The 25,407-nt window shown below is 38.8% G+C and overlaps 1 protein-coding gene across 1 annotated transcript in view; it reads left to right on the forward strand.

Moving 5' to 3' along the window:
* The first annotated feature begins 7,338 nt into the window (after window positions 1–7,338).
* The window catches only part of ABCA13 (ATP binding cassette subfamily A member 13), a 166,651-nt gene continuing 148,582 nt past the window's right edge, over window positions 7,339–25,407 (forward strand). The window contains exons 1-6 of the mRNA XM_053984027.1: window positions 7,339–7,407; window positions 11,550–11,643; window positions 12,764–12,887; window positions 21,092–21,240; window positions 22,104–22,132; window positions 23,272–23,435. Coding sequence (XP_053840002.1) covers window positions 7,339–7,407; window positions 11,550–11,643; window positions 12,764–12,887; window positions 21,092–21,240; window positions 22,104–22,132; window positions 23,272–23,435 — 629 coding nt within the window. The remainder of the gene's footprint in view (window positions 7,408–11,549; window positions 11,644–12,763; window positions 12,888–21,091; window positions 21,241–22,103; window positions 22,133–23,271; window positions 23,436–25,407) is intronic.

The following is a 25,407-nucleotide window of genomic DNA, read 5'->3' on the forward strand; positions in this document are numbered from 1 at the left end:
ACACTGAGCTGTTGAATAGCTGTACTGCCTAGATACTGATCCAGCAATATTTTAGGTAAAGAATTGAATTAATACCCAGGAAATATTTATAAATTAAGTGATTTTGCATTGAAGTACTAACAATCTTTTGCTGAAGCAAGACTCCTGCTTATGAAGAGGAACTGGAGGCATTCGGGAGATGCAGAGCACATTCACAGGCCTATATTATGGTAGCCCTGATTTTTTTTTTTTTGCTTTTACTTTGTTTCTTTTTTAAAAAAAATTGGTATTCATCTCCATTCTCAGGATGTAACACTCACTGTTGCAATGGTTCCCAGTTCTTCTGAAAAACTGGAATATACCTCTTAGTGGTACATACCATCAAAACCCCTTCTGCAATTGCTGTTTTTTCCACTAACATTGGCCTAAGTGTTTGTTTTGTTTTTGTTTTTTTTTTTTTTTTAATCATACTCCTTGCTGCTTTGGTGCTGTGGTTTGAATGTAAATACATGGTCAGTTAAAGAAAATGTGTTTATCTCTTTTTTTTATTTTGTATTTTCCTTCTTTCTACTGCAGTGGGGGAGGGTCCAATCCTAGCAGGGGTCACGGGTCAAAAAGTCTGAATAAGCTCTCAGAACAGCTGTGGCTGACCCAGCAAAATGAGATTTTCTTTGTGAGGATTGCAGTCTGCAATGCTGTTAACAAGCACAAGAGTTAGAACTATAAGAGAGGAATGTGAGTAGTAGGCACAGTCACCAAGTGACAGAGACTGGAAACAATGTGATGAAAACATTAGAAAAAGAAGGGTGACTCATGAACAGAAAATTGCCAGTGAGAATCAGTCTCATTAAATTTGATGAGTTTTTCAGCTGGAAAACATATTAGTAACTTTTAGAAACTTACAATCCAGTCTTCTTTTAATTTTAAAGCCACATTTTCTTATTTATGATTAGGATAAACAGTGAAGGTAAATTTTCAGAGAAAATCTTTTTTTCCCTAAGCTTAAGGCAGGAAGAGAAGTGGGAATGGCTCCACATTTGTTTGAACTGTTTCTTCTTTATTAAAAAATTAAAAAAAAAAAAATCTGTGTTTAACTATGACTGATGCTTGCCTAGGCATTGCATGAAGTCTGTGAGGCCCTTTGGGAAACATGCAACAAAGCACATCTTTTCTCTTCAAGGTCCTGTTCTCGAAACAGTAACAAGGAGATAAAAATGAGATCACTTCAGTGCATACTGCACTCTATGGTGAAGGAACTCTTACACCAAATTGGCTCATATGGGTTTGGAGGAGACAGTTTGCTGTTGTGTAAGAAATACTTAATAAGAAGTACTTAAAGAGAAGAAAAAAATGCTTTACTTAGAATACAAACACGTAATGTGACTCTGTGAAGCTCTGGGGAAGATATTACTACAGTTGTCCTGGAGGTATGTATCTAAAATGATGTGATTTGTCTTTTTAAAGGAAGGACAGAATGAATCTGGAAACTTGTTAAAAAGAATTTCTTGACTTATTTTAACAGTGTGTGCTGTCAAATGAAACAAAAAAGTTTTTGTATTTATAATCAAATAATGTAGGCACTTCTATTCTGAGAACTAATATAAAAAGTCTTATGTACTAGATGCTAAAATATAGATGGTCTTGTGGCCTGGCCGAGCTGGAGTTAAGGGTCATGCATTCATGGGATGAAGCAACTATTGCATTAAATCAATAGCCAAGACCCTGGCAGAAGCCTCTAAAAGATGAGCCATTAACCTTTTGCCTATATGTCCTTTGTCCTTCCCACTGTTCCTTAGGACACTGTACATTTCTTTCTGCTAAAAGATTTACTTCTGTGCTTCCCACCCGATGGAGTAAAGGGATGTATGAAAGCTTAAAATTAGAAGTCAAAGGATACCAAGTATCCTCTTGTTTCTGCTGTTCCCCCTCCTCTGATGCTGTATTCCTAATGCAAGAGGTCACTCTACAGACACATCTGACATGCAACAAAATACCTTTCCTGACTTCAGAGGAAACTTGCCAGAATGTTACCCTGATAAGAACAATTGTATTTTCCCTTATGACTGCAACTGGACAGGGAGATAAAGAAGTGAGTCACTTGTGTGCATCCGGCCGAGAAGTTACCTTCCTGTAGGTTTTACAGAGAGTTATACAATATTTACAGGTTTTATATGCAAGTCAATTGTTCAGTTGTTCAATATACCCATATATATTGTATACCCATTATCATTCTTTCTGTAGAACGTGAATCAGGATTTGGAGTGGTGATATTTTAAAAAAACATATATGGTATTACATATATGTTCAATATTACATAATGCAGTGTCTCCTAGTAGATTTACAAATCCTGCAAACTCCAGAAACCCATTTCAAATCAAGGGCCTGCTGTGGTTCTCTGTGCCATCCTGTACCTAGCAAAATACTATACAATCCGTTTAATCCAGGGGTCAGAAGGGATAAAAGCAAAGAAGGAAGACAGAAGCTATGAATAGAGTGGAAGCAGGAAGGGAGAAAACAGTGGTTCCTACCAGTGGTTTGTTCTGTGATTCATGGTGTTCTGGCCTATTCCTAACATTTTGTTAAAGAAATGGTTGAGATCATAATGAAGACAGGCTATAATGCAATGGTTTTACATTTGCAAGAGACTGAAAAAGAGCAGTAACTCAGATAGTGACTTGAAGGAGTGGATTTTTATTTTTGGCATCTTGATATATTTCAGAGAAGGATTTTCTTTAAAGGAAGGTGTGAGAAATCCTGAAAAGGAACATTATGGAATGACCTATGTCCAGAAGTGGTTAGACAACAAATTTATTTATCTGTCCTTTAAAAACCAAGTGAAATAATTTGATAATTTCAGTATTTCTTGAAAATATATGCATGTAATAAGCAACATGTTTTTTTAACATTCTTCTTTGTAAAGGATTTTCAATGCATTGTGTAACAGAACTGGATTTTTTTCAAGTTGGGATCTCAATATATACTGCTAAATAAAATGTTTATATGGTTGAATCAGGGGTGGTTTTAATTTCCATTGACAAGAGAGATGAAAGAAAACCAAAACAGCAAATTGGACTTTGGGGATTGGATCTGTGTGCAACAACTGAATACAAGAAGGCACAGTAGTGTGATTTGATGTTACTATTATGGTTTGGTACAAAATGTTGAGGTTTGCTTTTCCTGAAAGTTTCTCAGTCTTTGAGTAACTAAAAGTCATGTTTTATCTTTCTAAAATAATTACTATTTAATATTGTACTCCAGAGTATGGATTAAATTACAAGTCCAGAAAGTCTTCTGCTGAAGAGAAAGGACGTCGCTGAATAGAGCAATATTAAATCTGAAACTCTGTGGTACAATAACAGAAAAGAGAGTAATGCTGACAGGTACAGTGCTTTTGCTTGGGCTACAAACAATGTGAAGCAGCAGCAAAAGACAGAAAAGAGCTGATTTTACATGACACATGAGCCTGATTCCAGACGCTTCTTGTTGGCACTGAGCTTGTAGCTGTGAGAAAATTTTCAATTTCCTATCACTCTGTCATTTTACAAGAGTAAACTTCCCAGAGCTCCCCAGAAGCTCAAACAGACTACCAGCCTCCTTGGGAGATTGGGTCTGTTTTGTTTGTTTAACACATAGCTCCATTTTAATCAGCCCCATTATTTGACCTTGCCCACAACTAACATTTTTCATCAGGCCCTAACTTTGCACACACAAAGCGTCTGCCAGGAAAGATGCTACTAATTGATGTCATCCTGCAGGCACTTTGTCTGAACACAGGTCTGCCCCATGTAAATATTTACAAGTAGTACTCCTATTAATGTTAAAAGGAAAGCCTTGTGATCACTTAATAAACCTTGTGAAAGAAGTGGTGGGTGGTGATAGGAAAATAGGTTAGTTTGCCAGATTCCCAGCCATATTATCACATGATTTGACTGCATTCCTGTCCATACCAAACAGTATTGTTGGCTCCTGGGTTTTAACCTATTTAACATATAAAATTATGTTTCTTTGAAAGTGCTTGCCAGCCTACTCTAATTACATTGTATTAAAACTATAGGCTAGACGTGGCATGTTGATGGTATGATATTATAAAGCAGTCCAGGTTTAAAACCAGAGCTGGATGCTGGCAGGAGCTTTACTGCCTTTTCAGCCCCAGTGATTTTGGATAACTTTTATATTATAAAAAGTATATATAACTTGTATATTATAAAAAGTAAAGTTTTAAGTTAAAACTGAGGCAAAGCCTGCTAAAGCTAAGCAGAAGCAAAAAAGGTCAGGTCACTCTGTCTTGTCCTTACACAAAGACCCAATTCTGAGCCTCTTTTTTTTTTTCATTCCAGAAGGAGTGAGTTGAGCACATGATGAAATTCATGCCTTTCTAATTTGCCCTGCAATACTCAAGATGTTGCTGTTGACTACAGCCACTTTGTCAAAGGAACCCTGAAAACATTCAGTTAATGTAGATATTGCCAGTTGTTTATAGTGAAATAATTATATAGTTAATGTAGATATTTAAGGCTGGTACTTGCAAAGGATACTGCTTGATGCTGTCCTGATGAAACCTAGGGATTCAAAAGAGCTTCCAGGATGCAATATAGCTGATACATCTTTCTAAAAATACTAATTACTCCTTTGATTTTCCTCTCTCTGTGTTTCATTTTTCATTTTCATCTTTTGTGCCAAGGGTTTTGTTTGGGGGTGATGGTTTGATTTAATAATTCTCATATTTCTATGACATTCAAAATAATACAATCAAGCTCATAGAATCTGTATCTTCTAAAATTACTTTTAGAGGTAATTTCCCAGAATGTCACTGCAGCAATTGTTCTTGATGGAATGTTCATGGGATATCTTTTACTTTCCTAAATTTCATTCTAGAAAAACAGGTCTGCCACTGGAGGACACCAAACAAGGCAAGATTGAATTTCTATAGGAAGTGAGAGACTTCTCTAATGAAGTGAGAGACAAATGAAGTCAACATAACTTGATGGTGAAAGGTGTTTGTCTATTGAGTGTCTTATGTAGTAGAATGGGCAGTCAGTAGTTCATTAGTACTGGTCACTAATTGCATACAAAATAGTTGGTTCCTGTTACCATGAAAATAGAATGCCACATTTATGAGAATGTAATTATACAGAGCATAATAAATTAACACATCACAGTCAGATGAGCAGAGGTTTTGCAGAAAGGCTTGTTCAAAATAATTTGGCAGATGGTTCACGTGAGCTGCTTTAGCTCACACGCTTACAGACAGGGACAGTCTTCCATAGCAGTTGCTTTGATAAATAAAAAACTGCCTGTAATTCATTATGCTGAGTAACTTATAACTTCCTACAAATCACATTCTAGAGATTCTGCTCCCTGGTTTTCCAGAATGGCTGTGCGATCCCACACATATTAACAATTAACAACATTTCAATTTCAGTTCCTGAAAAAAACATTTGTTTAAAAACGCATACTTCTGCTGTGCACAGAATCTGCATCACTGCTATCCCAGAATGTCACCTTTGATCCTGGCAAGAAAAATGACTGTCCATACTCTGAAATGGCAGGCATTTTAGCACTGCTTGACAGAAAGCAGAAATGCCATCCAAGTGTGAAGTGGAGCTCTTTGGTAAGGTATTAATCCTGACTCAAAAGTACATATGTGCTTAACCTCATTCAGGTAAACATTAAACTATTTAGTTTTTTAGTATGTCCTGAGGACTTTCACATTTCTACTTGAACTAAATGATTACTTCAGTAATTTTTCAATCTCAGAGCAGAGAATGTAAAAGGAAATCCTACCATATTTAAGAAATTAAGGTGTTTAGCTAGTTGTATTCTGCCATGACTTCATCTGTGATTTCTGCTTTTTGGGAGGTGATTTCAACCACTATGTAAAACTGATGAATTCATGACACCTACTTAGTCTGTTTTTTCTCTATTTCTTGAACCATGGAAAAGGTAAAAATTAAAACAGAAATTTGCACCATTACAAATAGAGACATTTTAATAGACTAATGAGTCAGTTTCCCAGGAAGTGGAGTAACTAAGTTTAGAATGTGCTCTGAAAGGCCAAAACTTCTGCTGGGTCACCCAAATCCAAAGCCTTGGCTTAAATCTAATGGAAGTTGGATTCTTATTTGATGACTTCTGTATCCAAAAAGATTTTATATTTTGGGGAATTTTACTCTTAATGGGGCAAAATAGCTGTGGATGTTAGGGTGTGTCTTTCATTCAATAAGAATACATTTGTAGAAAGTGCAATGATGCAATTTACTCAGCAATAGTAAGAAATAAAGGACATTTGTTCAGGCATCATGCTGTCCTATGTGTGTGTGTGTGAATCATGACTCAGATTCTAGGTGGTTTGAATTACCTTATATAATGGCTGTATTATGTGTCTCTATTGACCATAGAGAGAGATTTTCGGGATCAGATTCTTAGGTAATTCATTTGTGTAGAACAAAAAAATCCCAGAAAGTTTACTCCTCTGCTCACAGTGTCATTCCAGATAGGTAGGGTGGTCGTCCTCTGCACCACCAGATTTCTGCTGGGTCTCCCACTGGCTCTGCTACCACAGGTCTGCACATGCTCCCTTTCTGCAGAAGGAATTGCTCTCCCACCTCTTTGCTGAAGGAACTGCTGCTGTAAGACTGATTTTCATTCCAGGTGGCATGTGGTGATTAATTATCAGAGTTTTCTATTGCTGGAATATTCCCCCTTTATGTACATAAAGGAGAATGAAATGTCAAACATACACCTTCCACAAGAGAAAATCCAACAGTCATCTGATGATGCATTGGGACCACTACAGTGCTAGATTTGTACTCACAAGGATGTTCTAGAAGCATACTGACATTTTTAGGACTATGTGGCGAAACAGAGTTATTTTCCTATTTATTTTCCTTCTATTATTTTTTTTTCAAAAATATAAGCATCTGCAAACAGACATAAACACTAAAGTAACAAAACGTCACAAAACTTTGAAAAAAGACAAATGTGTGTTACATATTCTATCCCCCCCCCCCCCCCCCTTCATTTTTTGCATCCATTTTTATTCCAGAAAAGTAGAAACAAGTGCAGAATGTATGCTGTGGAGTAAAGCAGCCTGAAGGCATTTCTATAAACCCATCCCCTTACTGTTCATTGCACTGAGAAGAAAAACAGAAAGATGAGATTCCTCAACGAAAGCAAAACAAGAGGCAGAAATATAATCTCATCTTTTCTCAGGAAGCAGGCAAACCTCCTGCACTATCCACTAGTGCTGGAATTAATCAGCTTCTGAATAATACGTTTGGACTGCTTGGTGAGATGATTCTGAATTAGAAAGTCCCTAAGAAGCCACTCTGCAAGTGGATGAAGGAAGGAAAAGGAGATATGGGGCACGCTATGCACCAATTCAAGGCTCTGTTTTGGAAAAATTGGCTCTGCCGTGTGAGGCAACCGGTGAGTGTTTGGAAATGATTAAAAAAGGAATATTTAAATTTTTTTTAGTATCTGGAAATATTAGTATTAGTATTTAGTATTGGAAAGAGTGTGCCTATCGATTTTCCCTTTTCACTGCAGATTGTTAAGGACAGGCTGGCTGCAAGTGGTTCTTGTTTTGCCTTTTGTCACCTAATTATTGAAAACACAAGTAGAGAATGTGTTGTTTTAGTTCTAAAATGGCTGAATACAGCAATGCTTCCCAATTTGAAAATGAGACAAGTGTCATAAAAGTTTTGAAGAGCCATTGCTTATCTTTTAATTAACATTAGATACTAGCAGTACTGGTAAGTAGTGTCAAGGGAGAAAATCAATTTTCTTCACATTACAGGTGCTTATAGGTAATGTAAGAAAGCTTGCATGACTGTGATCAAAGTCTAGATACAGGGAATGTATTGTGAATTAAAATTCTATAAACTTCTTAATTTCCGTTCTTATCTGCTCTCCAAAGCCTAATTTAACCTTTCAAATTCCAATATGTAAAATAATGTGGCAGCTACTTCAACAGAAGTCAAAATTTAAATAATGAAAATTAGATAGAGATGTCTTTTACCTTTACTGTGATGGAAAAAAAAATTAGGATAGAAGGAAGTGAATTTTCTCAAGTGAGAGAACATTTTTGTGGGGAAAAAGGTCACTTCAATTAATAGTTTCACACAGATTTCACTTGTCTATAATGATCTGGGGATTTGCAGTGAAGCATGTTGGCTGCTTTGGATAGGATTATTTCAATTAAATAAACACAGCTTTCAGTTTCAGCAATATTTAGCCTCAATAAAACAGTGATTTAGAGAGGAATTTCTTCCCCAAATAAATGAAACGGATGTTTTCTAATATAAAATATACTTTTGGGGGGGAAGGATGCTGTTGGTCATATTCTTCTCCATGCATGAACAGTTTTGTATGTTCAATTGGTGTGCATCAAGCGGCTTCTCTGTATCTCCTGTTTTCCTGCATGTGCATCTATTTCTCCTCTTGTTCTGCATCATGTTCCCTCATATATTTCTGAAGGAAAATAAACATCTTAATTAGTGTAAGTTGTAACTTTGTCTAATTGGTAGATTTCCTGAATAGAGAACTCACTTCTCCAAGCCGGGAATTACAAGGGTGATCCAAAGCAAACTTTGTTCTGTCTGTTGAGAGGCAGAAGCTGCCCTGGGGAACTTGCAAAACCTCCTTGAGTGCTGTTGTGCAAACACTGAGCTGTGAAGGTGCTCCATCTACAGTACAGGAGCAGAAATCCAGGTGGATCGTCCACCTATGCAGAGGTGGTCAGACCCTTGTGAATCTGGAGAAGCACCTGCTGAAAGATCTGATGTGCTTCAGCTCTGTTCCATATCATGTAGATCTGCCTGTAAGACAATTTTCTCCTCATGGCTATTTATCAGCAGTTAAGGCTGGAAGACAAGTGAGAGCTGTTGAACTAGCAAAGTGAATCTAGAATCTAGAAACTCAGGACATACACACTACCAGGCTACTTTATTTTTCCATCACTGCATTTCTTAACTATTGTTTAAATAATATTTATTACCATACAAATTTGTAGCTAGGTAAAGGAGGAAATGTGATTCCCAAATTCTGATGCCCTAATTTAGAGGACAATTGGAATTAAAATCAGCTGGGTCCTAAATTTCTCTCAAAACTCACCATTCCTCCCAGATCCATCTCCCCAGAATTTAATGAGCTCTCATGCTCCAGTTCCCCTCAGTGCCTGGGCAAAACAGCTGTGCAAGGACTGCAATCCTGCAATGTCACAAATACTCTTTCCTTGGACCTTCTGTGGGCACTTTTCCTATTTGAACACAAGTAAGCCTTATACAGCAGCATTACTTTCCCATATTTACAACAAATAACTTACTTGTTAAGATCAGTTTTGCATGCTTAATGCCTACAGCACGCTGGTGGTTCCTCCAGCCTGTTGTTTGCTCTGCAGCTATCAGTTCTTACCCAAAATTCCTGTCAGCAGGAGCAACAGTCCCTATCCAAGCTGAGCCCTCCACCCACGGACTATGCCAGAGATGGCAGGGCTGTGTTTGACCCCCGTTGCAGCCTGGCTTCCCGGCTCAGCCTTAGCCCTGGCTCACCTGGAGGTCCCGGCTCCCAGCAGAGCCTGTTGCCTTGCCGGGGCACTGCCGGGCAGGCCCTTCCTGACAAGGCCCTGGCTCCTGCCTGGCTCCCTGCCCTTCAGGGAGCAGCTGGCTCGTGCTGTGCCCTGGCTTGCCCTGAGCCCTGAGGTGGCCCCAGGGAGCCCAGCCTGTGGCTGCCCACGGCCTTCCCCTATAAACGCCTCAAGCTCCGGTCTCCCACCTTGCGCCTGAACTTCTTGTGACACCTTCCCCCAGCCACTGACTGTGGGCTCTTACGGTGGTGTGCGTGCCCCCAGGGACAACTGGACCCTTCCCAGCCCCTGCTGGGCAGCCTGGTGACATCCTCTCCCAAGACTCTTCTGCAGTGCCCTTTCCCTCAGCTGCTGCAGCTGGCTCCATTCCCTACAGAGAGCCCATGGGTACTCTGCAGCAATGATTCTGCTCCACAGCAAGGCCCTCCATCTGACCCCAGACAGGAGGAATGGGGATGAATATGCCAAAGAGGGGAGGATGCTGTCAGGGTTCTGGGCCTCTGCTAAGTTTTGGGCTCTGAGCAGCTGAAGCCAAAATTGAACTTCTGTGCCCTGCTGCCTGGGAGAAGTCCAAGTGACACTGCACTCTGGCTCAGCCCTTGTGCTTTGCCACTGTTTGGCTTGACCTGCTGTGACATTGACTGAGGATCTGGACTCCTGCTTGAGGCTGGCTGTGATAGCAGGCCTTGCCCTGCTCCCCATTCTGGGGTCCCTGGATGGGTCCCCTGCCCTGCTGGGTGGCACTGTTACACACAGATCCCTGCACCCTGCACAGCAGACAGCCCTTGCTGATCCCTAAAAGATTGAAATCACCATCCTCACTTTTATTAGGTTGGCTCCTGTATTGTTTTGAGTGTGATCAGTTTAGATAAATGGTGATTTCCCTAAATTTCAGGAAACCTTTAGTTACTTGTCTCATGTCCAGCACAGAAGTCCTTCTTCACAGGGAAGACTCTGCCACTGGATTTTGTTCTTCAGCATTCTGTTATGGTTCTTAGGCATTTTTCTGACATGCTCAAGTTTACTCCCATGATGGGATTTTGTTAAACTCTGACAGTTTAGAAATAAAATCCCCTGTATGCTCCAGAGAAGTTAACAGCCTCTAATGGGAGATCTTCAGCGTGGCTGTCACTTCTACTGTGTTTCTGTCCCTATTCACACTTTCCTAATGCTGTTATCAGTGAATCTAGAAGTATTTTGAAACTTGGCTGAATGACTGTTTCTTCCTTTCTGCTGCTGCAAACCGACACAATTGCTTTTCTTGGTGTTTTTTTTTTTTCTTCCTTCCAATCCATTTGGAAGTTTGCCTCTCTGCAGAGGCATGAACGTGCACTGTGTATGTGCAATGTGCTCAGAGAATACACTCAAAATCTGAGTCCCGCGGCACATTGGCTTGTGTGCCTTGTCATTGTGGCCCTGGAAATGGGAACACTGGGATATGAGAAGTGTGGCTGTGGGCAGCCTCAGGCCTGTTGGCTTGGTCTCACTTGGTCTTCCCTCCTCAAGATGATGAGGGTGGCTTTTGGAGAGCATTTGAGTGCAGGTGACAGAAAGGGTGTAATGGCAGCAGCCAGGGAGTCAGGGAAGGACAAGAAGGTATGCCACCAGGAAGGGCTCAGGGGAGCATGAAGAATTGGATCAAGGTGCAGAATGCTGCTGGCTTCTAAGAAGGCTCAGGTATAGGAAAGTTGAAGGTCACTGTCATCACCTTGCCAGAGTCTCTGTCTTGACCTCAGGAACGCATTTACAAACACTATAAATTGAAATGAAATCTACTTTTCTGTTCTGAAAGAAGTACATTTCACAAAGTTATAAGGATTTAAAATAGAAATGTCAGTTAACTTGCTTTAATGGTCTTGTTTTTCCTTAAATAGTTGTAGAGAGGATGTTTAATGTTTTTATTTTAAAGTAAAAGACATATGAATTTTAATGATTTGTTCCCAAACTGTGTTCTATAGACTGATGTTCTGATTTCCTTTTTCAGGTCCTCTCTCTCACTGAAATACTGTGGCCATGTGTACTTTTCTTGATTCTAGCTGCCATCCGCTTCCAGGAGCCCCCAAAATACAAGGAAAACTGTATGTTTTGTTTCACTTGTGCTCTATTTTGGTTGTCTCTACTTGTAGAAGTATTTAGCAAACACTAAAGACATCCTAGAAGGGGGGACTTAAATGTAGTGGAATCAATGGAAAGAGTTCTACAGTGGGATTCAATCTTGTCCAGCTACAGATCTGAGGAAGCTGTATTTATGTGGGAAAGAGATGCAAAGTTTAAGATCTGATTGGTAAGACAATTTTTAAATGTCAGCTTTGGAGTAAGGGAGATTATTTGGGTTTTAGTTGTATTTGTTGCTTTCTACTGAGTATTGGAGTTTAGATGACTGCCTCAGGGGTGGATATTTTCAATTAGACAAGATGAACCTTACCCCTACTCACTTCCTGGGATTGAGAATTAATATTTTGTTAAATTCTTCCATTTCCTTCAAAACTTGTTATGACTCCCTCCACCTTATAAAGCTATTTTTGCCTTTATCTTGTCAAAATATAACTTCATTTAGAAAAGAATTATTTATTATATTATAATCTATTCAGTTTATTATTCTGTTATTCACCAGTGCTAGTAAAACAGGGATAAACCAGCTTTAGCTACATTAAAAATCAGTTTGGTAAAACAAATCTGGATTTGTAGAGTGAACTATCTGGAGAGAATGTAGCCTGCATTATATCTACTTACTTTATGGAGAGCTGTGGATAATTCCAGAGATAGGGAAAAGTGGCTGTTTAGACAGTCTTGACTGATGTGTGTTCAGGCATTGCTGAACACCAGTTCTTTCATTTTTTGAATGCCTGTGAGAAAAGAGGAAATACCACTTTGTGCAAAAGTCTATATTCCAATCCAGGACACATGATTTTGGGCAGAGAGGCTAGCAACCACATAATACTGCAATAATGTTACTACCAGGAAAATCAGCTTTTCAAAGATTGCTCTCAAATGTCACATGTAGCTTGTGTTGTCACAATCTGACACAGAGGCTACTCATTTTCTGTGATGACTGAGTTTTTCTTAAACGAGGCACCTGAGATTGATACAACTTCACTGCTCGCAGATGACACTTTTTAGGGCAAGGGAACACAATGTGATGGTACAGTTTGTAAATGCAACACTACTGGTCTTATTTCTGCTGCTGCTTGGTTTTAGGTTACTTAGAAGCTCGTGATTTACCAAGTGGGGGCCTTTATCCTTTCATGCGGACCCTTTTCTGTAACGTTGGTTCAAGATGCAGGAATACCAGTTACACAGCGCAGAGACACAGCCGCTTTAGGTGAGTTATGTGAGTTTGACAGAGCTCTCACCATCACAGTGCATCTTTTTTTGCAGAAAAGGTTCTTACTGCCTTGTAGACAGGAAAAATAGGAGCAATGGTATTCTGTGCTAAAAGTTTCCTTCAGCATTCTTATAGGTTGCAAAAGATGTAAGGCCTCATTCATACCTCTTGCTAATGTTTGTTTACATTTCTTGGATATTTCATGCTGGTTTTGGATACTGAACACTCTTTGGGGGTAAAATTGTAGAGGTACCTTGTCCTATTCTTTCCCTTTTGCTGCTACCATGTGAGAGCATGCTTTTATCCCTTACTAGAGAGAAGCTGAGCACCAAGGTTATATATGGATTTAAACTTTGAATTGTCTGGGAGCATACACAGTAGGAGAAGTGAACCCAGAAAAGCAAAACAAGAATAGCTTTCATATAAGACCCACAAAGAGCCTACAAGGAACAGCAAAAATTCTCTAACAAGAAAGAACTTGGAAGAAGTTACCCATAAGAAGTTCTTGTCACAGGATCCTAGAATGCTTGAATGATTTGAAGTTGGATTTTTTCTTTAAGAAATTAAGTAATTTCATCTACTCCAAAAATGCTTGAGATGCAAAGACACTTATGCAAACTGGCTGAAGGGTATAGTCATAAACAGCCTTTCAAAATATATAGTAGTAAAGTCACGTTAGGGTCAGCTAATCAGAATATATACATTTATATCTGTATATTTATTCTTAGAAAAATGATAATATCTACCAAAAGATCTTCGAGGGCTGAGCCTGGTGTGTCAGAGCATCAAATATTTATGGTTTATTATTGTAGAGGTTTATACATAGCAATAAATTCAGCATACAGTAAGTTGGAAAGCTTCAGTATCACAGTAATAGGCCGTAATACTTATCTATTGATCTAGATGGTCTGCTTCAGTTATTTGCACATATAGAGAACCATTGATTGAACATAAGACCATACAAAATAAACCTTGTTTATGGGCAAACACATTCTACATAAAGTAGAATTTGTTACTAGAATTGAATTCTTAACAATTTAAGCCACTATTAGTCAAGATGCATTATAACACAAGACACTTACAGACAAAAATACCCCTATTAAAATTCTTCTCTGCCTCCTCCCCCTCCCACTAATACAGTTAAAATTGTTACATGACCACTGAGTTTCCAGTACTTTCTCTGGGTTTATGCTCACCTTTCCACTGCTGCTCTGGGTCATGTAAACAGCTGCCGATGGATGGAGATGGGGTTGTTGGTATACAGTACTTTACCTGGAGGAATGTGGTGTTGATGGCTTCTTTTTCCACTTGAGAATGCACTTGGGATGACTTGTGTTTGCTAGTATGCTTTTATACTTTGCTTGTTTCCATTGGCCTGCAGCTCTGGGATACATTCAAATTTATGTGGTACACCTGCATGTATATGGTGTCTTTTACAGATGTTAGCTACCTGTTATTTTTTCCTTGATACTTAGAAATTGACTTTGTCCAGCTACAGGTCTGAATTTTAACTAAACGCTGGTCACTTGTTTATAGCCCTCAGTGCCAGCCTGTGCTCCACCTCTTATCATCCCAGATACTCCAGTACAGTTCATCTCTTCCCCACCTCTCACGGCCTCACCTATTATACTGGGCCTGTGTTCTTCTGCACGGCTTTGTTAGCCATAAATATCTCATCTTGCACTGAATAGTCACTTGCTACTTCTATCTGTATAAAACTATGATGGTGTTGTGCAATGACAAGTGAAAACACAGTAAATAGCCAGAGTTGTCTGGCCAGGAAAATTAAAAAAAGGTAATGCGAACCCAAGTCAAAATGAAAACAAGACAAGTTCAGGCAAACCAAAGGTGGCAAGCCCCTGTGCTGTGGTCTTTCAAACTCAGTACAAAGCCTGTAGCCTCTTACTTGCAGTAGCAATTCTATATTACTGGGTTAATTACCCAAACTCTAGCCTTTTAAAAAATTGTTCCCTAAAGGTACAGCTTTTATTTACATCACTAGTTCAGATGCCATCTAAATGTGTTAAATCTCTAGAAACTATGAACTATATTGACTGCTCTGCATGATTATTTACACTGTTTTGACTGAACTGCCCAGATTATGTTCCAGCTCAATAGAAAATCAAGAAAGAATTTCCTGGAGGCAGTCTTAGACCTACTTAAGAATCAGGGAAATTATTCAGCGGCTTTCAATTATTCAACTGAAAAATAAAATGCATGCATGTATCCATATTTATGCACTCAATAGGCTGCAGTGAGTAGCATATAGCCTAGGTAAGGAAAAAGACTAAAAAGGTAGGATGAAGTTCATTCTGAGGTCAGCCTGTTCCACCAGGTCCATCAGTATAAATTAAATCAGCCTCAGGGCTGCTCTGACTTATGCTGGCTGCCAACAGCCTTAGGAATATAGACTGTCAGTTTGAGCAGTCAAACATAACTGAATCCAGTCCCTGCTGACTGGAGAGATGGAGTGTCATAGGAACAGTAATACCAGTTCTCTTCCCCTCAAGGATTTATATCAAGCCATAAGCCTAATAAAGGAACATTTTTTTATCAATAATATTGTGTTTATTAAGAGTCAGTCAGAGACTGCATAGTTTGCATGGACATGACCATTTTTTTTTCACAGTATGTAACACTTTGGTGCTATCACTTTGAAATGTAGTAGTTGTCTTTGGGAGGAAGTAGTTCTATGACTACTGTTAGAATATTCATGGAATCCAAAAACCACCAATAACTATTTGTCAGTGAGCAGCACCCCTCATGATGGGGGTTGAGCCCAGGGTGAAGTTTTCCTGGGGCCGGCCATGCCCTCACAGATGTGTCCCTGTCCCTTCAGGCAACAGCCTGTGATATGGTGAGAAGATGAGCCAAGTGAAGCCTACAACCACATTAACTTTGATTTGCAGCAGGATCTGCCCCCTCCTCTGATGCCTTGGAAAGCATCCAATTGCAAGAGCTCTGTGGCTTTGCTCTTTGCTTCTCTTTTGAGCCACTGCAAAAACTGCTGGCTGGCAGCTCACTGATATGATTCCCTAGTCTGATACACTCAGTGGTATCTCAGAGCAGAGGAACAAGGAAATATTCAGGAACTCCCACGGCAAAGGACTTTTTTCCCTGCTCTTTCCAGAATGTTCCACTCACCACCTCATCTTAGTGGAGCGTAAAATTGAGAGCATGAAAATAAGATAAAAACCACACAGCCCAGGGTTCCTGTGGCCTTACACCCATGCATGTGTATGGAAACATCATGATTTCCCAGTACTCTGGATTCCCTGGCAAATCTTGCAGAACACGGTGGGATTTGCCCTTGCAGCCTAGACTCCTCGATCTATATTAGTTACACTTCTCAATACCTAAAAGAAATTTAAACTAGTCTGAGACTTAGAACTGCAAATATCATTAAAGCAAGACTCTAAAATTTTATTTCTAAGCACATTCAGTTATTTCTCTTTATTTTGCTACAAGTGGTAGCAGCCTGAGCAGCCTCACCCAGCAGATGTGGTAGAAGCCCATGTCTGTCTCTGGCACTTTTGCTGGATGTGCCACTCAGACCCACATGGTATCTCTGTCTCCTTTTGCACCTGGCTGGGCTCCTGGGCTCCCTGCCTTGTTGGGGCTGTCTCTGGAGCCTGTAACACACCCCTGTGTCTACTTGAAGGCTGGGGTCCTGAGGGACAGTGTCTCATTGGTGAGGCCATGGACTCTTCCAGGGTTGCCCCAGTTCCTAGCTTGGCGCCCTCCTGGAGCAGTCCTGCTCATGCCAGCCCCTTTCTTCTTACTGTTCTAAACCTTTTCCTTTATCAATACCTGGCCTGGGTCCTCCAGGGGAGGAGCATCATGTACAACAGCAGGCGTGGAAGAATAAAATCAAGGAAGGTCAAAGCATCAGCAAAAGTCTTTGTGTAAGAATTGCTTAAAGGGTCAGGTTTTTCTTTAATGACATATATCTTCAAATGAGAGATATTTCTTCCAGATAGATTATGGGTGAGCAACTTTCTGTAGTATTAACTCTGTGGTCTGGGCCAACTTTTGTAGTTGCAGGCTGTGTAGCTGAAAAATAGAAGCAGTTTTTGTGACCTTGCTTATAGATTGCCAGAGTTGGGGAGAAAAGGAAATTTAAACACAGGTTTTCTTAATTTTAGAGCAAATTAAGAAGAATATATTTTTTTAGTTTGTTATAAATTTTTAGTCCATTACATTTTAGGAAGGTTATAATTGTATCAACATGGAAGAGAAAGATCTTTCTGTGAGAGACACACAGTATGTTCTTGTCTAGCATGTGTATTGGTATTGATGTCTCCAGGTTTATAATCCTGATATAGTGCAGAGTGGAAGCCAGCTGGCGCTTTGCAATTTTAGAGAGAAATTATTAATGTGGTGACAGGGGTGAGGTTGAGACGAGTTTCCTGAGATGCTTATGAAAATCACGAGTCTAAAAGGCATTTCGCATCATAGCTGAGTTCTCAGATGAACTCTGAAATGTTCTTATTGTTATCCTGAGTAACTGAGTACTTTGGACAGAATTAATGTTTCTGAGTCATGGCTTTAGAAAATGACAATCGCTTTTACATGTTCAAAGAGATGCAATCTTTTTGCTCTTTTGCAGTATTTTGTCACAATCAAAGCTTGTACCAATGTATGTTTTGAGTTTGATTTCTGCTCTCATGATCTTTGTGGAAATCTACACTTGAGGGAAGAGCTACCATGGATGATAATGAAATTTTATATATATATTCCCCAACCCCTTCTTCTAACACCCCAATTCTAATTATATATGTCCTCTCCTACAAATTACTGGCTTCCTCCTTTTGTCCTTTTTATTATGCCTTGCTTCCCCTCTTTACTGTTCCTAGCAACTGCTGCTAGGAATTTCCTTGGATCAGCTGCTGGACTTCCTTTACACATTCACACACAAATGAGTTAATGCCGCCTTCTGCTCCAGAAAGAACACTTTGAAATCTCTTTGGGAGAGTAACAGTACAACAATTAAGTACTTTTATTGGCACACTGGCTGAAATTTGTTTGCTTTGACTGTCTCTGCAGCTGGCTTTGAAGTGTAGTTTCTTATCTTTCTGGCAAGATGGTGACATCTTCCTGTATTTTTGTGTTACTTGTGCTGAATTAAGAGATCAGTAGTAACTTGTAGCACTCTTATTAGGAGCTAAATGTAGTCCTCTATTACCATGTTGAAAATATATAAAATGTATATTAGCATGAATATTCAGCAAATAAGACCTCTGTAATAATATAATGTGTTTCATAAAACTGAGCCTGATAACCAATGTTATGCCTCCTGCCATTTCCCCTTTAAAAGGAGTCTGTGCTCAGATCCAAGAATAGCGAGAGGCGGGTCTGTGGCAATGATGGCAAAAGAGGGTCACAAATGGCAGCTAGCTGACATGGCTGCTGACCTGGAAATCCCCACAAAGCTAATAGCTCTCACAACCAGCATGTCTAAGCAGCTGCTCTTGGACTGCTGAGAGGGTTGTGCTTAGGAAAGTGGCATTTTTATGGGTCTTTCAGATTGCACATGTACCTTCTCTTCTGTAACAGCTGGGCCTTATGCATTGGATTTGCTTGTGTTGCCATGCCCTAAATATCTACATCCCCCTAAAGTTTCTGAGCTCCCTCTCCACTTTTACCATCAGTGTTTCCCTGCACTTTGCCCTGTAGTTCTTCAGAGCCACCATGCTCCAAGTGCTGTCTGCTGTTTTCTTTAACGTTTCTTGTATCTTCCCAGTCTCCTTTCCCCAGCCCCATGTGCTCTGTGGGACCTCACAGGGCAGTAGCTTGTGTCCTTAGTCCTCCAGCCTGGGAGCAGTGAAAGGACAGCCCAGCTGAGTGTGCTGTCAATTCAGCCTCTGCTGTCTAATGTGCTTCTGCTGTGCATCAAACAAGTGACTAAAGCACATAAAATTAGATGCCAAGAGGATGATTTTTTTTTTGTTTCCCTGCTGTTTATCAACACAATCTTTGCAGATCCAAGGTACAGCAGAGTTGGTGATGGGGATAGAGTGGAAAGAATTACTGATTCTTTCTGTCACTGCTACCTGTGCCCCCTGCTGCTGTCAGGAGGCCGGACAGCACTGGCAGCCCCTGGAGACAGGATTGAGTCCTGCTGTGTGCTCCTATGTGATTAAGGCCTTTTTTCCCAGTGTATTGTTGTTTGCAATGTTTCTAAAACCAGGAGGTTTGTAGATGGGGATGCAAGGCTTGGGTCTAGTTTGGAGGGCAAACAATGTGTGTTGAAATACTGCACTCCTCTGAATACTTTTTATTTTAAGTGACCTTTTCAGGAGAATTTAGTTTTCAATTTTAAGTTCAGCAAGTATTAGGAAAAACTCCAACAAGACCCAACATCACCACTCCCTCCAAACCCCACCAAAACAACAACAACAACAACAAACCAACAAAAAAAAAAACACCACCACCACCAAAAAAAAAAACAAAAAACCTCAAGGCAACCAAAACCTGTGGAAAATCCCATGGAAACTGAGCTAGAGTTTTGGTTTTTTTAATGTTCTGACTGTGGCTGCTGTTATTCTGGTCAAGTGCTGGCTTCTTGTTCATGCTCAAAAAGCAGAGTGCAGGGAAGATTTCAGTATGTAGGTAGTGTTTCGGTTCTTTGCCAAACATTCTCAGCTGTCTGAAATTTTACGCAGTGGGAGTTTCAGTAATATTGGAATTTATGAGATAGTTTTCAAAGACAACAGCTAAAGTGCAACTTCTAGTCACTCTAAAAGCCACGTTCTGAACAACAGAAAGCTGCTTTTTAAAATTTCATTTAAAAAGGAAAAATATGTGTTGAGGAATTGTTCTGCCTTTAGCCCACTGAAGTTTGAGGATGGTGAAGGAGTTTTCCAAAATGCTGTCTTTTCTGGTGGCCAAGTCAGGATCAAAATAAGCTGTACTGAAACAATTAAGAACTTGATTGTTTTAAGATGAAATTTTATTTGTTTCCCTTAATCTGAAGTTGCAAACAGCTCTGTGAGTGTCTAAACAATTGAGGATCAGGGAGGGAGGGAACGAGAATTAAAAGAATGAGAAAGTGGTGACTGATAGCTTTCTTTGGTTTGTGAATTGATCTCATTAGGCTTTTCTTTCAATAAGTAAAAATTGTGCTGAAAGCAAGTACTGGCATATAAGCTCTATGGGAAAGGACTGTAGCCCTTTATTATATTTTTGTGAATGGGATAGGACAAGAGGCAATGGGCTGAACTAATACACATGAATTTGCACCTGAATATGAGGAAGAACTTCTTTACTGCGCAGGGGACTGAGCACTGGAACAGGTTGTCCAGAGGTTATAGAGTCCGCCTCACTGGAGATAGTCAAGAACCATCTGGACGCAATGATGTGCCACATGCTCTAGGATGATCCTTCTTGAGCAGGGAGGTTGGACCAGATAACCACTGTGGTCCCTTCAACCTGACCCATTCTGTGACACTTAATTGCGTTTTTGATGCAAAATAGCAATGTTTTTGCTAGGCAGGATGTAGCTCATATGATAATTTGAATCTCCTATTAGATAAAACAGAATTCAACTACCTAGTAACATGCTAAATATAATTATTCCCTTGTTTATGGTGTTTTAGGAGGGTCTAAGTAATTTTGTCCTGTTAAGAGGCATTTAAATGACTCTAGCTTCTGGTTTAATTTAAAAATATTGTTAGAAAATTGTGCAATTGAGTAGTGATAGAGATAGCAATGTGATAGAGATAACAGACATAACATTTACCAGTGGTATGTCTGCAAGCTAAAATTAGGAAAAAGTCAGTAGTAAGAATAAAATACTGTTTTTATATGTTGCTGTATGTATTTGAAAAAAACAGTTACCTTAGATGCAATAGAAAAGCTTGAACTTTCTCATCAAAGAACTGCCATGAGGACATATGATAATCCAGGGGAGAAAAGGTGAGTGTGTTCAAAAATATTAAAGACTTTTTGGATGTGTCTCTTCTTGGCTTCTGCAAGAATTGGCATAGGTAACCTCAGCAATTTTTCATTGCCCACTTTGCTGAGGTTTTGAGACCATGTGCTGCAACTTGAATGCTGATGAATTTACCTAAATAGAAAGTGTATAAATACATAATTATTAAAAACAGATCAGAATACTGCTGTGAGTATGTACACATTTTTCAGCTACTTGATTTCAGTGTGTTACTTCACCTGTTCCTCTTTTTTCTGTGAAAAAATAGTGCAAGCCCCCAAAGTGGTGCAGAGGGAGCCACTGGACCTGACCTAGACTTCATGAAAGACATAGAAGAACTTGCAAAGGAATTTATTGATACTACAGAGAAAGCCATGGCCTTAGAAAAGCTATGGGAAGAAAACTCAAGGCTCTCGGGTAAGCTGTAATTTTTCTAAAAATTAATTTCTTTGTCTATCACTTAGAGATAGCCATCAAACAAAAGAATAGCTTGATCTTAAAAATGAAATTAGGAAACTAAAATTTTAACTGATTTAAAAAAAACCAGCTTTTATGATACCAACACTATGGCATCAAAGTTATCAGAGAAAAAATTTAGCTTTCTAATAAAACTGTGCCCTTGAATACTTGAGAGTTACAAAAACACTGAGAGGAAAGCTTAAAAGATAAGGATTATAAACAGAGTACAAGGTTACTCAGTCTAATATGCATGCAAAAGTAGTTTATGAGGATTTAGCTCTCTGTCCCCGTATTTTTCTGTTGTACTAAAGACTATAGGAATGGAAAACATCAGAATCTCACACCTGGTGACCTTAGGTGACCTTCAGTCTTGCACTGAAAGAGTGAGACTGGACATAGCAGGGTCTGAGTTTCCTGTTCCACTTCCCCCCACACTGCACAGCCTTGTTGCTGTACCATTGAAGACCTCCCACTCCCCTGTGTCTCTGGCTGAGTTTTCAAGCAAAAAGATTTAGGTGAAATCACAGTTTGCATGCCTGGCTGTCTGGTAGCTAAGACATTCATGTAGTGTTGGTGTGAAGATTTTGCCTCACTAAAAAATTGAACAGTAAGCAATGTCCTTTAAATTGTTTTTGTGATTACAGTAAAAGTATTGGGAAGCATAGAAAATCAAATGGACCACTATCTTTGGGATATTAGTTGCTTCATGTGCCTTTATTTTTCTAGAAACATCCGTTGTGCACTGCTTGCTCTTGCTTATAATAGCAATTCTTCTAAAGCTAATAATGCTTCTCTTTAAAGGAAAATATTTAATTTTACAGGGCTCCATAACATCACCACTTTTCTTGCTGTAAGTATTTTTTACAATTTCTAGATTACAGTTCTGGGATTTGAAGATCTTTATTATAATGGTTAGAAATTTGTATCCTGTCAAGTTCAAGTAGGCTATCTTAGAAAGAAAAAGTGTTTGAAGGAAAACATGATGTCTTGTAAATTTGATAGATGTTCAGTGGTTTCTAGATTACTTATTTAAACCAGTCTAGGTTATTAGTAGCTAAAATCCACAACTATTTGAAGGATGTTTGTTTATTAGGAGCAATTTAAAAGTGTATCTGTCAGATGTATTTTTTTCCATATTTGATTGATTGTTACTGCTACTTAATGAAACTTAGATTTCCAGTTTATAACTTGAAATTAGCTGGTAATTTTTATTTGCTCATAAGATCTCATTGATTGAAAGGATCCATATCAATATGAAATTTCATTTCTTGAATGGAATATAGAAGAGAAAGAATGTATTTCTCAGCATTAAGAAAATATTAAGTTGACAGTAGATGATCGTTATTAGAAACAGAGCTTGTATATACACAAGCTTCTTTTTGTATAAGGCATGCTCATGTTGTCATTATGCAAAAAAGCCCTAGTGACACATTAACTTAGAGCAGCAAGGAGTGCATAATAAAAAAGTGTGATAAATCCTGTTTTGCATGGGCATTATACTGTGTAGTCCTATGAAAGAAGTTGTTTTATCCCAGGCAGATAATCTTTAAAGAGCCATTCTTATCAGTTATTATTTGAGACCCCCACAAGACCTGCAAAGAGTTGTGAGGCAAGGATGGCAAGGCCGTCAGGCAGTCCCCTGATCTTTATACCTTAGACTTAGAAATTCACTGTGGGGCTTGAGAACTCAAAGATAATCATTCCCTTGATTATACCTCTGAGCAGAAAGAGATGTCTCAGCTTTACTTCCAGTTCCATTTCTCCATTGGAGCAGGGAGACAGAAACAAAGCTTCTATGAGGTCAAAATACCACCAAAATAACATGGTATATTGCCAAATCTAGAGGTATGTTTTCACATTCAGAAAAAATGGTTTAAAATTCAAAAGGGTCAGGGAAATAACAGGCACCTGCTTTTTGTTTTTTCCTTTCTATTTTTTCTTCAGTTAATGGAAGTGTAGCATGTAATTTTTATTTTTTTCCACCTAAAGATGGATTTGAATGAAGCAGAGAAAATTATTTCCAGAGCAGAAAATCTGTACAAGCAACCATATTTCTGGAACCTTCTGCATTCACTCCCTCATCTTCAACTGAACAGCTTTTATACAGAAGATGAGTTAGCTACCATATCACAGTTCCTAGAAGTTATTCAAAAGTAAGTACTTTCACATTCTTGAAAGTGCTCTGTTTTAAAATTTTATTTGCAATTTTTGTTCTTCTCACTGTCTACTTAATGAAATAAGCATCCTTTACAGTGCAAAGAGGCTAAAATTTTCTTCTCTTTACCAGATTATGCTTTTATAAAACTGTGTTAGGAATTTTCACTCACACTGATTCCTCTATAACAGTTTTGCATCTCTGCCAAACTCAACAGAGATGCCCTAGGAGTCTTTGATAAGCAGCTCCATGTTAGCAATATCTGAAATTAGCCCATCACATAATATGGCTTTGAACTTTGTAATGTACTTTGGGGGTCTTTGAAAGACAGAGCATATACATATGAATATAAGAAAATAATGATTTTGATCCTAATCAGATCTGAATATATCACCTCAAGAATGTATCAATCCTCACTTGGTCAGTAAGGAAAATTACTCAATTTTGTTTCTTAAGCCTCTTGCTATCAAAATAGCTTTAGGTGTTCTCTTGCAAGAAATGAAACAGTAAGAAAAAACACCTCAGGGACTGTATTCTGCATCAGGTAAAGGATGGTGGGATTCAGAGGAAGACATAGAATTAAAGAATAGACCAAGATATATATCTACAGGAATTTTCAGTAAAATAAGGTAATTGTTAGGTGAAAGTCAGATATGTATTTGCCAGGCTAGGCAGTTTGTTGTAGTAGGTTTATAGGCAATTGTCACTGTAGTCACATAACATAATCATAAAGCAAGAAAAGCCCTTTGAACCTGTGTGCCTGTGCTAGACTGGCCATGTACCTCACCAGCCTTAGGCCATGGGGAAGCAGGGGCCCAAAGATCATGGATGAGAAATTATTGTGCTGTTCTGCCATCCTTTATCATCCCATGTCTTATTTTTTAGACTAAAAAAACCCAAACCAAAGAAAACCAACAGAAACAGCTCTTCACCCAGATAAGAAGGATATGATGACATACCTTTTTTCCAAACTGGGAAATAAGTTTCTCTTACAATATGTGGACTGCACCTATGTTGGTGCTTGATTTTAAAAATTTATTTGTTTTTCCCTTATGCCGGAGTAATTTGTAACCTTATTTCAGCTTGTTCTCTGACCTATTAACATGCAAAACTACATAGGGGACTCAGATGTTTACATGTGGGTTTTGATGTTTTCATTTGCTTAGGGTTTTTTAAGATTTCTGTGCCCTTCAGTAACCAAATTTACCCTCATTAATGCAATTTGGAAAGCAAACCACAAAACCCAATGCTTGTTTCTTGACTAATTTCATATTACTATATAACATTCTAGTGGTCCTTTCTAAGGCAGAATTAAACCAGTAGAAAGGTTCTGAATTTACATTTCCCACTTTCAGGTCTGTACCATGTTTTGCTGTGTCTTTCAGAGGTACTTAAAACTTTTCACATCCATGTGACTGACTTTGGGGTTTTGTGGTAGGGGTGGGGTTTTTTTGGTTTTTTGTTTGTTTGGTTTTTTCCCTTCTTTTCATGAATGTTGGAATTTGATGTTCCACTCTGGAAAACTGTATTCTTATTTGCTTAATAAGAAAGGATTACTCTGTAGGAAATGACTGGTAAATTTGACATAAATTTTAAGTAGTAAGTTACAGTTATATTAACATAATTTTTTTTTCACGGCTAAGGTGACAGAGACTTGTTAGAAATTCAATAGGTATATTTTTATCAATGCATTCTGTAATGCACTTTGTTTAACCTCTTGTGAGAATAAATATTATGTTGCTTTAAAAAATATTTTTCCCACAGTTTAATGAGAAGTAAAATGTAAGTATTCTGTATTGATTCTGCCTTCTTGTGGGGATAACAGAGAGAATGTTGGCGGTAGCTTTGCTCTTATTTTTCCTCTCTTGTTGTTGGTTTTTTTTTTTTTTAGAGGACATTGGTCCTCTCAGAAGCCATTTCTTTAGTGGAAATTGATTGATACTCTAACTGTAAAATCTCAATTTGTATTT

This window comes from Vidua macroura, chromosome 1, assembly GCF_024509145.1.
Source record: "Vidua macroura isolate BioBank_ID:100142 chromosome 1, ASM2450914v1, whole genome shotgun sequence".
NCBI lineage: Eukaryota > Metazoa > Chordata > Aves > Passeriformes > Viduidae > Vidua > Vidua macroura.